This window comes from Xiphophorus couchianus, chromosome 11 (assembly GCF_001444195.1).
Source record: "Xiphophorus couchianus chromosome 11, X_couchianus-1.0, whole genome shotgun sequence".
NCBI lineage: Eukaryota > Metazoa > Chordata > Actinopteri > Cyprinodontiformes > Poeciliidae > Xiphophorus > Xiphophorus couchianus.
Genome location: NC_040238.1, coordinates 22207197 through 22223013, shown reverse-complemented (window position 1 = coordinate 22223013; position 15817 = coordinate 22207197). Strand labels below are relative to the sequence as shown.

The 15817-nt window shown below is 39.1% G+C and overlaps 1 protein-coding gene across 1 annotated transcript in view; it reads left to right on the top strand.

Moving 5' to 3' along the window:
- The first annotated feature begins 284 nt into the window (after positions 1-284).
- pcdh1a (protocadherin 1a) overlaps positions 285-15817 on the top strand; it is a 125215-nt gene continuing 109682 nt past the window's right edge. The window contains exons 1-2 of the mRNA XM_028032061.1: positions 285-1128; positions 13087-13901. Coding sequence (XP_027887862.1) covers positions 13107-13901 — 795 coding nt within the window. The 5' untranslated portion in view covers positions 285-1128; positions 13087-13106. The remainder of the gene's footprint in view (positions 1129-13086; positions 13902-15817) is intronic.

Below are 15817 nucleotides of genomic sequence, written 5' to 3'. Positions count from 1 at the left end.
AATGCGTGCATTAGTATAGCAACACCTCCATTCCATTTCTCTAATTTCCCCCACCAGATACTTCCTGTCTTTCTTATCGGAAGCGCCTGAGGGTGGCGCCAAATGAATAAACAGTGTCCAAGCAGCTCCCATGTTAGACCACTCATTCCTACATGTAATGCATATCAACAAGTAAACTGTCAGTGCGCGGCCTACCTGTTACACCAGGGTGCATTTCCTTGTTGCAGAAAGGAATATAATAAAGAGCTCACGCACTGATTCTACGACGCACTCATTTAAAAAGGTGCATTCCCGCCCCTATTCCGATGTGACCCACTTTGATGAGATATTCTTAAACTGTATGGAATCGCTGGGATTTTTTTCTTCTTCTTCCTTTTACTCTGGGCACACAGCCGTGGCTCATAATGTGATGTTGAGTGTGAAGTTGCTGTGTGTGCTGTGGTGGATGTGGGAGCCCCACCTCCTCCCACGCTCCGATGAGTAGAGAGAGGCGGCAGAGAGAGACGGGAGGAGAAGAGAGCTGGGGAGCAACTAACATACCCACAGTATCTCATCACTTGCTCTCTGGAAATGCTTCAGATGGGCTTCTTATAGTAGCTGCAAAAAAAATAAATAAATAAAAGAAAGAAAACGTTGCAGAAATGCAATTCCTGCCGCTGCCGTTCAGACATCCTGTGCGTCCTTAAGAGTGCGTGTTGAGCTCCGGAGAAACTTGGACCAAAAGGAATGTGCGTATTTTGGCAGGGAAGATGCTTTTATTTTCTTCGTCTTCTTCTTTTCCTACATTTATTTTGAGGAATGAAGATGGCCATACGGAGTGAGAATCTTCATTTAGGTTTGTTTTGAGAGAGAGAGATAAAAAAAAAAAGACAGCCCCAGCTTTCAGACGAACTGCTGCACTTTAACTTCCCCATAGAAGGAACAGCTGTCCTTTCTGCGAGATCCATCAGACGACGGACTGGGCGCAGGATCCCCTCAATTTGATGAAGAAAGTTCTGATTTGCAGCTCGGTGGATTTTTTTATAAGTGATTCCTTGACGTAGGTTTGAGGGTTGGAGACCTGCCTCTGTGGACATACAGGCTGCCGACGAGCTGCCACAAACGCTTACGCACAAGTCTCTGGCTCAGGTATTTATAATATAACAAAACATGTTTTTTTTTTTTCCTTTTAAGTTTTTATTTTCCAAATGAAGTTCCCCTGGCGAGGTTTCGCATTTGCTTTCGAGCCGTTCGATACGCTTCTAGTAAGTGCCACAAGTTGTCCACCGTGCGGTGAAATGAGCTGCAGCTGGTTGGTGTTACAGGTTGATAAGATGCTGTGCTGATGGAGAGAGGCAGCAGTCCAGATATGTCACCCACATTCAGCATCCGCCGCATGATTGATTAGACGATGCATTTCAATTAAGACACATCCGAGGAGATCCAACTTCCAGCCTCCAGTGAGTGATGGCATGAAGTCATTAAGTCTGCGTATCAGCGCACTTGAGCGACATTACGAGTGCATGCGCTTCAGTCTTCAATCCGATGGGCTGATTGCATTTTTATAATACCATTACGGTTCTGTGAAGCCGAAAATGCGATCCAATTGTATCTCCCCTCTCTCCTGTGATTTTCATTTATTTATTTATTTTTTGCTCCGATCTAGGCGCAAACACCACACTAATCGCCATCATTAGTGATGGGGGGGGGGGGAGAGGTTGGAGGGGATCTTAATTTGGCGCTCTTTCCCCGTGCAAGGCAGTTTTCTGCGCATATTAATAAAAAGCCGCGTGATAAATAGAGTCGGGTGTAGTTTTCCTACGGAGGGGGTAGGCATCGCGCTCGTAATTGGGAAGAACAGATCTTTGATCAGCGCATCCTCGCTGCTGAGAGTCAGGGGTGTTGTTCTTTCCTCGCCACTCCACCGACCACCAGGCACATTTTAATAGTCTGTGAGCCACATAGTGATAGCGGTTCAAGTTCCCATATGGACTGTAGGCGAGTCTTCAAAGCCGTTCAAACAGAGAACAGAGCAGATCAAACCAGGACAGTAACCCACTTTCACCCCCCCCCCCCCCTCGATTGCCTCAAAGTATCTATCTATCTATCTATCTAATTTATTTATTATTTCAGGTGCCATGCTTGTCAATATTATTAGGTATTCTTTAGTGCTCGTTACAGATCTTAGTGACCCAAATCATAAAGGGTGTGTTAAAAACATAGTTATGACGGAAAATAATTTGAGTTGTAACAAACATGTGCATTCGTTGCAATTGGTGTCATTGCAAAATTTTACAATAATTTACCAATAATATGTTAAGTTCTTGTCAAACCCAGGACCTTCTTGGTGCAAAGATACAGAGCTAACAAGTGCACAACAGTAACACCAACAGCAAAACAGCCTAACGTGCTTAAAAAAGACTTTTATTGACAAGCAATTGCATTTGGACAGCAAATAGACCCCAATTTTAAAACTCTTTATAGAGCATAGCTTGTCCGTAATGACTGCTTGACCAAACCTTTGATCAAAACGTGACTACTGAAGACACTAGCTTGAGTTAACCGCTAAGCAAAGAAAAAGGCTAATGTTATAAATGAAGGAATTCCTTCTCTTACCCGAGGCCATGTTTTAGATCTTGGGGGAAAAGCCAGTGAACACAGAAAAAGAATTTGAATATGCATAGAGAGAACACACATATTTTCCGGGAATATTAAAGTTAATATTCAATATTTACCAATGTACTTTATTGTCTGTCCATATTGACTTTATGACCAAATGCTTGGTGAAAGCATAAACGTTGGACTTAGCTAGCACTCAGTTGAGCTAACTACAAGTATCTATCTATCTATCTATCTATCTATCTATCTATCTATCTATCTATCTATCTATCTATCTATCTATCTATCTATCTATCTATCTATCTATCTATCTATCTATCTATCTATCTATCGCAGCTATAAAGTACAGATTTGTTTTAATCAGGAAAAAGAGCCCACATTTAATTGGACAGCTTTACAAGCAACCAAGCCGGCGACTATCCATTGTTTTTAGGGGCTCTGATGGTTTTGGGGTCCTAAGCAGTGGCTTAGTTTGCTTCTGCCTCAGTCCGACTCGGTTCTGGTCTGTGTAAGGAAGCAGGAATATGAATACCATGAACTGTCATTATGCACATTCTTCTCTTCACAGAATCATGTAATGTCTGATTGCAGCCTCTTTGATCTCAATGTAGTTAATAGGATTTTTTTTGCATTTGATTGCAGCGCCCCTCCATCAGTGCTTTTTTGTGTGGCTCAGATTACATCTAACCGAACAAAATGGCAATGCACCTAGCAAATATTCTCCAACCAAAGGCCATCACTTTCTCATTACTACAGGGCTGAGGGGGCCAGGGGGAGGTTCTGCTCTCAGTCCAAATGTGCAGCCATAACATTTTGCAGTAAATTCTATTGGACGGATCAGCTGTTTAAGGGGGACCCATAGCTTCTGATACTACCCATCATAAATCATGCAGGTGGGAGGGTAATGGATTTTACCTGTTATACTAGCTAAAGGCGCAGAGTCAGCCGATACATCAAACCACATCAGTGGAGAAAATCATTAAATCACCCGTTATCTCTCCATGCTGGCTAAGCAGCGATGAGCACATCCTACAGGGAGAATTCGCGGCCTTGATTTGTTGCATGTAACAGGTGAAGACGCAGGTTGAGCCAGGGGGTTCGGCTTTGCTGTGGGATTAGAATCACCTCTTGCTGTTGTTGCAAAACAGGGCAAGGCAATGAGATCAAAGTAATCTATTTATTAAAGGCTGCCTTTTATTATTTTCCTTCACGCATGCTACATCATCAACGGTGACACCTCAGTTCATTCTGCATTGGAGTTTTTTTCTTTTTTTTTGTTGTCGTTATTCCTGCTGGACCCGAGGAACCGACTTAAAGAGCAAATGTCACCCAGTCAGTCACTGGGTTGACTCAGGATGTACACTGTCGGTCTCTATGGCAACCAGAGCAGACATGCGCAGCAACACAATTACATTATTCCTCCGTGTTAACTATCTCCATTTTGCATATTTAGTAGTATAACACACATTTAATAAGCCACTAACTTGCTTTTTTGCTTCTCAATCCGGAAAAATGCTTTAGATCTTCAACAACCCTTTAAAATAATGCAAAACATTTAGCTTCACAGCCTAAGTCTTTATGCCGCTTAAATGAAATAAAAAAATGATGGGAATTACACTTGACTGATGATGTGTTTGATTTTCAAATGTACTACCTGATGAAATACATGAAGGCCCTTACTTTGTCCCTCTGTGATTTAGTTGGAACTCCATTGGTTGAATCAGATTACACATCTGAATGTAATAATCAGTACTAATAATAATAAAACGGCATTTCTTTTTTTTTTCTTCTCATGGTGAGATGATTAGCTTTGCCTGGAAAACATCATTTCCAAACACTTTTTGACAGCTGCCTGTAGTGAAAAGGTTTTTGTAGCAACACGCATGTGGAGGTGTTTTAGGAAAGTCGACCCAGAGTCAGGATGAATGAGCAGGAGCTGATCCTCTGCAGGGCTAAAAATATTTCTGTTTTCCTGTGGCTAGTGTAGGAGTAAGTTTAGCATGTAGTAAGTTTTTCACAGGTCATTGCCATGGCGGAGTTTGGTAACTTGAGCTTCATTTGTGCAAAGAAGCAGGCTCTCCCGAGAACAGCCACACACTTAGAGGTGGCGCAGGGACGTTGACTCAGAACATCGTATGACGTGTTCTTGTGAACAGTTAGGGTCAGCCGGGTGGCGTACGGTGTGTAGATTTCATCTGAGGCAGGGTAAGTCTTTCACCTCCTTTACAGTGACAAAAAAAAATGCAACATCAGTACTGGCTGAGCCTTTATGGAAAAGGAGTGGTTGCTGATTATGCTGTCTTTGAAAAGCAGTGACAGAAACTGGTAGATCTGCAAGCTAAGGAAGAGCTCAGCAGAAGAGACAATAGAATGGGATACAGAAAAGTGCATCATTGTTTGTGCAGTTTCTCTTTAAATCATTACAACTTTCTCAAAATCTTCTCTCCCTTTTTATTTAACCAGTGAAATCTTTAGTCACACACACACACACACAAATGTTTTTGCACAAAGCTATTTCTCTGCTGGAGAATTGAGGATTTGCTGTGGATTAAGGCATTTAAGTATTTTCTGAACTTGGTGTTTGTCTCTATGTAAAATAAATGATGATTGAAAATATTTATTTACATTTTAAATTGTAAATGCTGTGCTCATTGTTTTCTCACAAGTAGTTTGAAACTCTGCGACTAAAACTAACTAGTGACCACTCACAGCTGGAAAGCTATTAAAAACAATTATTTTTGCGTCTTCTTATATTATAGTTTCTAAAGAGAGATCAAAATCAACCAAAACAGGGAAAAGCTTAATAAAAATGTGGCATTCTAAATCCTAAAGGATGCCTTTTTAGTTATGGTACGGTCATCTATGTTTTAGCTTACCAGACTAAAAAACAAATATAGACTAAGCGGCTTCTGAATGCAGATGCTTCTTTAACAGACAAGCTGCCCATAGCTTGCCATAATTAACTCTAAACCACTTTTATTTTAGCACATAATGCCTGGCGCTCCTTTACTTTCTCCACCACGACTGTCTGAGATTTTTCAACTGAAAATATTTTCGTGCAGCAATCTTTGTCTTTCTTGTAAGCATTTAGCGGATGTCTTTCACCCAATTCACGGGCATAACACAGTCTCATCACTCCGGCACTTTCTCTGACATGCCTTTAGAATTTCTTTGAAATGTTGAAACAACATAACAGTACTTTTTCAAGGTTTTAAAATGATAACATCTTCAACCTTGATATTAGTAACTGGCCCATGCCTCACTTCTACATTACACTCTCCTAAAGCTTGAATGTATGACCACACAATGGTTTTGTAAGAAACAGTAAAATATATATTTTTTCATTCATCTTAAAATTGTGAAGGCATATTTGTTTATCAGCAGCTACGCTGAGAATGAGTCACAAAGATGTTTCTCTATGGAGTGGCCTTGCAATAGTTTCAATAATCTGGATTTTAACAGGTGACGTTCTTGAATCTTAGCAGTTATAGTCAGCTTTAAGTCCCTTCTTATATACTTCTTTCCTCTCTGAAGGCAACAATCCCATCATGGAGTTTGATGCTGTTTTTGAAGGCCTACTTTCATACAGTGTTGTGGGATGCCTTCGGTTTTCCCTCTATGTTGAAACCATCTGGACTGTTGGCTGATCACACCATGTGGCTGTTTGCTGAGTGCTGCTTCAGAGCTAGAGTTAAATTAATATCCCTGCTCAAACTGTAGATTGCTCGATTGTATTAGAAGTGCTACTTCCTGAAATATTCCTCCATCTCCTTGTCACATTAAATGAGGTGTTTCGATAAGTACATTTCTTGGCATTTTCAGCATTAAAAAGGAAATAACAGCATTAGCAGAATGGTAAATAGTGATGGAAAAACAATTAATACTGGCTTTCTGGAACCATAAGAGCTTTCCAAAAAGACAACACACTGTTAACAGAAAATGCATCACTTTTACTGCATTTGCATTCAGTTTTGTTTTTTTTTTTTCCAAATATCACTCAGATCAAGGTTTCCCTGTGGTGCAGCAACAAAAAAAGTTTTGGTAGAATTTTCAACTCACAATGGGCTGTTCACTGATGGCAAAAAAGTGTTTTTTTTTTTTTTCTTACCACTGCTTCTGGGCATTTTCAGGTTGAGTTTTGAAAGCCTTAAAATGTTCTCCTTTCTCCGTCTTACTCCTCCTGAATATTTTTAAATATTTTGCCTTGCATGGCAGGCATTGTGCCCATTATTATACATTTTATTCAAGTGGAAGCTAAGACCTTTACTTCGAAATTCACTATGAAACATTTGATTTAAGGGGAATTGTCGGGGTTCTAAAAAGACAAACACATTTGCGGTCCATGGAATAACTAACCTCTTGGTCCTCTTTTTGATTTTATGCTGATTTGTGATCGGCCCGAATCAGCTTGTAAGTCTTATGGGTCTCCACACCATCTGGGCTGGCAGATGATAACCAAGCTTTTCTAAGGGAAAAAGCGCTGAGAAGCAGGAAACGCCACTCCTGGTCGTATTCAGCACTTCTAACTTCTGAATTGTTTTTGCTCATGTAGCGAACTTTTGTGAGACATATAGCAGGTCTAGAAGTCTGACACGATTCGGCAGAAACCAGCCTCAATAGAAATTCTCTTTACTCTCCGAGTGCTTTGGGGAAAAAAAGAATGTGATACTTTTGAAGCTTTTGGTCTAATGTTCATAGGTATAAAACCTGAAATAAAATGTCAGACATAGTTTCAGTGAAACTCTACTGTAAGAAACTCTTGCTATGTGGTAGCATGTTTCACTAACAACATTAATTTTAGCGTCAATGTAAACAAAGAAAAAGAAAACACCAATTCACTGGGCTGCCAGGCACAGAGCCATCTGGAAGACAGGCATGAGGCCAACTGGAAGGCATTAAGTCATGAGTGTCATCAACCATAACAATCATGTCACTATCAAAGCATGCCTGCTCATGTTAGAAGTGGCTGTAATAGCTGAGGGACAGTTCCAGCTAAACAAAACATAATGAAATCAATTAGGGGTTTTATGTCTAAATGGCCATTTTGTAAAGAACTAACCTCAATAGTCAATATTAAATAAAAATAGAAACTGAGGAAGAGATATTTTAAAGCTGCAGTGTGTAATTTTTATAAAGAACATGTTATTCACATATTTGTTAAAACCATCACCATGTCATGACATTATGATATGAGGTAAAATGTGAAAAGAGCGATCTTGTCTGACTCCTCCCTGTGTGACTATTGCCATCTGAAGAATTGCATCACTCTTGACCAAAAATAACCAATCAGAGCCAGGAGAACGGTCTTAACGCTGTCACTCGTCCTCATGTACTCACTGCTAAATGTGCTAATACTGGAGAAACAACTTAGCGTTACAGCAAAACCATTTATCAGTGGTGGCTGTGCTAACTAGCCCAAGCATTCACAACAGGATCTGTTGACAGGGAAAAACTGTAGTGATATTAGAGAGGGCAAGGGAAAAAGGAGCAACTAAGACCTGCCGAATGTCTCTGATTGGTTGTTTCTAGTTAGCCCTGGGAGCATTTGGAGAAAGCAGAGGAGCTTGATATTTGTCTCAGATTATCTGTCTGGTACGATATTGTCAAGACATAATAAGAGATTCAACAAGTATGTAAAAAAAATAAAAATAAAATAAAAGTTAAATACTGGAGCTTTGGGAATTATAACATTTCACTTGGATGCGAGCGCCGCATTTAACTTTGTGAGGTGGAAGCTGCTGAACTTTCACCTCACAGACGACCCCGCGGTTTTAGAAGCTCAGATACTAATCTAACAATTCGTCATTTGCAAACTCTGTTGAAGTAAAGTTGTCGACACTGACAGTAGCATGAGCATGAGCAACACCATCTCAGCTGCAAATACATCTTCAAATGCAAAGATGTTTTTAAAATTAAAAGCAGAACCTCTGACGTCCAAACCTGGAAAAACTCAGAAGAACCCCCAATCAAACATCTCTTGCAGATTCTTCCTAAAGCTAAACAAGCAAGGCAAAAAGTATATTTTGACTAAGTCTAATTCAGTGCAAAAGAAACAGCAGCTCTAAAATCTTTTTGTTTACATAAGGCCTTTTATTTCAAAATAGGTTTTGGAAATTATTGCTTTTAATTTTGTTGGGAGGTACATACAGATATAAGCAACACTTCACTCTACCAACTGTGACAATTTCTAAAATGGTGTCACGAGTGTTACAATGTCAATAATAATGTTAGTCTAAACTACAGGAACTGTTTTTCCACAGTGTCTTTGCTGTGTTTGTTATTTTGCCTGTCTGTTCCTCATGCAGTCTTGAACACACACACACACACACACACACACACACACACACACACACACACACACACACACACACACACACCCACCCCCTCACAGCCCTCACCATTCACACAACATTGACTAGAGGTCTCCCCCCACAAATGTAAAAGCTTACACATCAATACATGAGCAATTAGTGCATCAATACCAGCACTTCCAATTTCAATGTATTCAAAAGGAAATGGGATTTCTCATCGGATTTCTCTGTATTTGGGCTTTGGTGTCTAATAATAAACATTTTATTCTTCTCTAGCTTGTCATTTCATGTAAATGGAGAAATGAATTTTACTTAGTCTGCTTCAAGTGGTTGTACAGTATACACATATTTACAGGTACATCCCAGATAAGAATAATGATAATCAGTTTTATGTTTTTTTTCAGTATGTGAAACCTATACATTACAGAGATTCATTACATGTGTGATGAGAAAAAAATATTTCAAGTCTTTATTTGATGTATTTTTGATGATTATGGCATACAGACAATAAAAACCCAAATTCAGTACCACAGAAAATTGGAATATTACATCCATCCATCCATCCATCCATTTTCTGTACACCCTTGTCCCTAATGGGGTCGGGAGGGTTGCTGGTGCCTATCTCCAGCTACATTCCGGGCGAGAGGCGGGGTACACCCTGGACAGGTCGCCAGTCTGTCGCAGGGAATATTACATAAGATCAATAAAAATAGCATAGGATATTTTAAACAGAAATGTCAAGGTTTTAAGAAGTATTATTTTAAAGCACTCAATACTTGGTTGAGCTTCCATGTACATAAATTACTGCATCCATGCAGCATGGAGGGGATTAGTCCATGGTAATGTTGAGGCGTAATGCAAGTTGACGTTGCTCTGGTAACTTAGATACAGCACTCTGTGAATAACTAGCTTCTTTAACATTGACTTGTTGTGGCTTACTCTGTGTCAATGATTGTCTTCTGGATATCTGTCATGTCAGCAGTCCTACCCATGATTACATAGCCTACTGACCCAGACCGAGAGATCATTTAAAGACTTCAGAAATCTTTGCAGGTGTTTTGAGTTAATTAGGTAATGTAAATGTAGTCCTGTGAGTTTCCAGTATTTAATGTTTTCACAATATTTTAATTTTCTAGGATACCGAATAGTCAATTTTCATTATCTTTGAGCCATGATCATTAAAATTACAAGAAATTAATGCTTGAAATGTCTAACAGTATGTGTTATGAATCAAATATGAGTTTAATTTTCTAAAGAGAGTGTGAGATAGAAAAACATTTAACTTTGTCACAGTATTCTGTTTTTTCACATGTACCTGCATATTAGTCCACAAAATATCACCTAACTCACGACTGCTTTGAAACTCATTTGGCTTAATGTAAATTGGAAAGTGGGGAAGAAGGCATGACTGCAGTGTTAAAAAGAATTTAACACTGCAGTTTTTCTAATCATGTAAAGAAGGCGTAGCTCACAACAGTTGAATTGAAATCCATGACTGGAATTAGGAAATATGTAAAAAGCATTTTAAAAAGAAGCAAAAACAAGACATCTAATAGTGCATCTAAAACTGGTTGTAGTTTGAAAACTACTGTGTTAACATAAGACATGCACTGATTACACAGCTCTAACTTTTCTCCACATATTCAGTAAATGTTTTCACTCATGAGTCCTGAGGGGAAACACAGGAGTCCTGTGTTGGAGTACCCCATACTCCAATAGTTTTGTGGTGAGAGCTCTTGGAGTATGGGGTACCAGGCCCCTTGGTAAGGGCTGTTGGGTTCCAGAGCTTGGTTTGCATTGCCAGCAATAGGTTTGGCTCATTGCCATTGAAAGTCCACCAAGGTTCCTCTTGGTCACTGATCTATTTATAACCTTTATGGACAGAATTTTTTGACACAGCCAAGGTGTTGAGGGCATCCGTTTCTGCTTTTAATGATGATTTGGTCCTACTAGCTTCATCAGATCATGATTTCCACCTTTTGCTATAGCAGTTCGCAGCCGGGTGTGAAGCGACCAGGATGCGAATCAGTGTATCCAAATCCGAGGCCATAGTCACGAGCCAGAAAAGGGTAGAGAAGTATCTTTGGGCCAGAGAAGAAGTCCTGCCCATGTGGAGGAATTTAAATAATTCAGGGCCTTTTAGGGTGTCTGATCTCTCCCTTATGCAGTAGATAGGATGTGAATCTTGGCCATATGGGAGGGACTCAGAGCACAGCCACTGCTTCTCCACATTGAGAGGAACCAGTTAAGGTGGTTCAGACATCTAGTTAGAATGCCCCCTGGATGCCTCGCTGGTGAGGTGTTCCAGGTTTGTCCTATCAGGAGACGAGCCAGAGAAAGACCTAGGAAGCGCTGTAGGAACTGTAGCTGCTTCTCCATTGTCAAGTCTCACTACAACCAGTTAATGGTCTGTATCCATTACAGTTGGCTCCTCACTGTTATGAATATAGGCCTGAAAGTGGGCAGATTGTGAGCATGGCAGAGATGTGGTTGATGTTAGCAGCAACACTCATCAATGGAAAATCTCAACATTATGATTTTGATGAATTCATTTCTCATAGAAATTCATTGCTTACCCAAAGATAATGAAATACTGTCAAAAATTGGAAAACAATATCCAGACATGCACTTTCTTTAAAAGAAAACGACAAAAAAAAGAATAAAATGTGCATCACACCACACTAAAATCATGTACCTCTGGAGTTTCATACTGGCCAGCACAAACTATATCTCCGACAAAACATTGACCGTACCTACACACTTTCTTGCTTCTTTATTGTGTGTCTTTTCTTAAGACATTTGCTACTTGCAAGACTGCAAAATCATGGTCATTCATATCCAAAAACAAAAACCACATTTTCAGCACAGATGTTCCTGGTAGCAAAAGTGCTCACTAAATTCTCTCTATGTATCACAAATAAGCCATCACAAATCTACTTGACAAATTGTTGTAAAAAAGTATTTTTTTCTTGTCAAGAAATAATACAATCTGTTTACTGCAATAAATCTTTGCATTAAGAGGCTCTTTTTGCTTTCAAAAACATTGCTTTAAAATCACTTATCTGCTCAGAAAACAATTAAAAGGTTAATTGTAATGTATTCATGTTTTACCCTTTTAAGCCTTTAGATTTTCTTGCAAAAATATGATAGCCTGGAGCCTTTAATGGGCTATGCAGCCTTTAATTTTCCTTTATTTTATCAGCTCAAGTAAAAACAAGGAAATTAAATGATTTTGTTAAGATACTGGCGAAGCAACAGTATTGACTATGGATTGGTCTAGCCTGACTAATCCCTCAGCTGTAAGAGCGAGTATTGATCTGTATATTCAAACAGTGCATCACTAACATGAACCCACTGTATTACTCACAGCAGGCACTGAAGGCGTCAACCTGAACAACACGTGACGATTGTTGGTGGTACACTCCCCTGATGCACTGCACATGCAAAGCGGTTAAAAAATGTTTCCACCATTAAGTTTTCCAAAGCACCAGACCATGATGCTTAACCTCAATGATTTGCTCCTGTTTCAATTACCCATAACACACAAACTCAAACACACACATAGCTCACACAGCTCCCACACTCAATGTCTAATGGTATAATACAGAAATAATGAGTCTCTCTGGTTGTGAGATTTTGTATTATATTTTTATTTGATTATTCAGCTGAAACAATCCACACTGGCTTTCCAGTTTGTTTTATGTGTGTTCTTGCGAGATTTAATTTCATGTTCTGACATTAATTTCTGCATGGAATTCATAAAGTCAAGATATTTATTGAAGCTCTTGAAGCTTTGGGAAAGAAACAAAGCCATTGTGGGATATGGTTATTATTGCATTTTTCAGAAAAAAAAGTAACTCTTTCTTTCTTTTTTTTCCCATCGCCTCTAGGTCTGCATAGGTTTCTACAAAGTATTAACAAAAAAATACATAACTTTACAAGCGTACAGCAACCAGATCACAATGTAATGATTTTCTCCCCTTCCCTGCTGACTAAATATTAAATTCTGGAGAGCTGCTGATGTGTGCCCTATGATTTCACTTTAAGATAAAATATGTAATTATTTCCTGTGAAACTTGCTCCATTTGGGAACTGGCTAGAGGAGAATGCTGAAGTGGGCTTTCTAAGAGAAATCCTCATCATCATGACCCAAATTCTCTTCTCTTCCTTTTTACAGGCAGATCTTCTGATAACCTAATGGAACTGAATTTACGAGTAGTACTGTTTTGGGTCGTGGTGCTGCACGGTGGCTCCGTCGATGGCAGTATCCTCTACCGAGTCCAGGAGGAGCAGCCCCCCAACACGCTCATAGGCAGTCTGGCAGCGGACCAGGGGCTGCCAGACTCAGGTCACCTCTACAAGCTTGAGGTGGGCGCCCCTTATCTCCGAGTTGATGGGAAGACAGGAGACATTTTCACTACAGAGATTCCAATAGACAGAGAGACCCTCCGGGACTGCCGGTCCCTGGCCAAGGGCAAGCCGTGCTACTTGGAATTTGAAGTATCGGTAACAGATCTGATACAAAACCAGAGCCCACGACTTATTGAAGGACGTATTGAAGTACAGGACATCAATGACAACACCCCGCAATTTCCCTCTTCTGTGCTCGCCATCTCGGTACCTGAGAACACAATCATGGGGGCATTATTCTCCATACCTCTAGCCACTGACAGGGACTCTGAGAGGAATGGAGTGGCTGACTATGCGCTGACTGCGGGCCCAGATGCAGCAACTCTATTTGGTTTACAAGTGGCGGAGGACAGGGGAGGGAAACTCCCACAGCTCATCGTCCTCGGCAATTTGGACCGCGAGTTAAAGGATTCTTATGACCTCACAATAAAGGCGGTGGATGGAGGGAACCCTCAGCGCTACAGCAGTGCTCTGCTCAGAGTGGTTGTTACCGACGCCAACGATAACGCCCCTAAGTTTGAAAAGACTTCATATGATGCAGAAGTTTTAGAAAACAGTCCAGTCGGGCACTCAGTGTTACAGGTGAGATTGCCTTAGAATATTTATATTTGTGTAATGTTATGATTTGACATGACAAGAAAATATAAATAGCTAAAAATTTATTTGTCAGATTCTCTCTCAATAGAATTTTCATTCTCCATTCCAAAAAAGGGACATTGTATAATATGTGAATAAAAATAGAAGGCAGTAATTTTCTTATGTCATAGAATACACATTTTAACCACAATGGAAAATGTTGAACATGTTAAGTGTTTAAACTTGCAAATTCTGCAATTTCAAAGGAAAGGGGAGGCAACATAAGGCTGTAAAAGCAAGTGGTATGTAGCAATGGGTCAGTATAAGATTTTTATATAACTTAATTAATTTCATACAAACTTGTTGATCAAAAGTAAATGCTGTGATCAAATAGTTGTTATTTAAAGCATAAATTTATAGAAAATATTTTGTTTCTTAAAGTTATAATAAAGTTGCCCATACATTTCTGCTTTATATTAATTTTAACACTAGTACATAGACTGAAGCAAGATACCAAATGAACAACAGCTAAATTTAGTTATAGTTGTTTTCATAGGTTTATGGATCAAGATATTATACATTTAGCTATTATTACGTTCAAATAAAAGCTGATAGTAATTTAGGCATTTGGGAATTAGACCAAATCAGCTTTAAAACTAGCAAAGAAAGATTTGTATCTGTTCAAACCACCAGCTCTAATAGTTTTGTTTTTTTAAAATCATGATTAAATAATTATTTACTAAATTAGAAATCAATAACATTTTGAATAAATGATTCTCTAAATCTTGCGTGTACCTTTATGTACCGCAAAAAAATATACTAATGTTAGTGGTGGCAGCATGCTATGGCCAATCGCAGTGTGAAAGGAAGAGTGCTGTAACACAGTTAGCTATGGCTGGGTTTTTAGCGTTAGTAACAGCAGGCCTTTAACATTAGCAGCTAAGAAAACAAATGCCGTCTTTACCATTTTCTACGGACTTTGCAGGCATACATTTTTGTGCTAATAAAAGAAAAGGAAATCAAAACACAGAACAATTAGAATAATCTCACTAATAAGCTCACAGAGGAGCAAAGTTACTCTTCACCAGTCTTCAGCTTGCACTGATAGCATCTGGTAATTGGCTCAGCTTTTGAAACAATTTATATTTTGAACAGTAACTGTTAACATTTCATATTACAATAAAACATTGAAAACAAAATAAAACAAACAATATTTCAATTATTTAGCTATACTTTGGTGTAATCACAGGTCTGACTCATCTTGGAGAATATATTCTCAGATTTGTTTTGCAGCCAGTTTCATCTGGCTAGTCTAATTTTTGGGCACTGCGCAGGCACCAGTTACTCCAACAGCAATTGATTTGAGTCCAATGTTTCTTAGAAGACACAGTCATTTACACAGCCAGCAATATCAAGAGTCGCATATGAAGGTTCCTGCGATGCATTGGTTGCTAAAGGAAAAGAAAGCAAAATGCTGCTGAACGACAAATTTTGTTGTGATATGACATTGCAGGGATTCTAGCTATGGCACTTATGGTACAAGGAAAGAATAGGAAAGTCATTCACCTTTAAAATCTCTAGCAACTAGTTTCAACTTTTAATGGGAGATGTTGAAATGAAGAGGGGATGGTTTACAGTCTAAATCTGTGTATTTAGATGTGTCACTGACTTCAAATTTCAAAAATGCCCTCTTCCCCCTCAAATAATGTATATCTTAGTTTAAATATTTGAACATTTTAATATGTCCATTGTGTGATTTCTGAGTTTTTTTTTGCAAATCCTTGCATTTCTTCAACTTTTTTGGAATTTGGGATGCAATTAATTGTGACTCTTTTTCTGATAGTCTTTTATATAACCTTTAATATCATCATCATTTAACTCTTTTATTCATTCCACCATTCCGCAACACAACTTTAGCACAG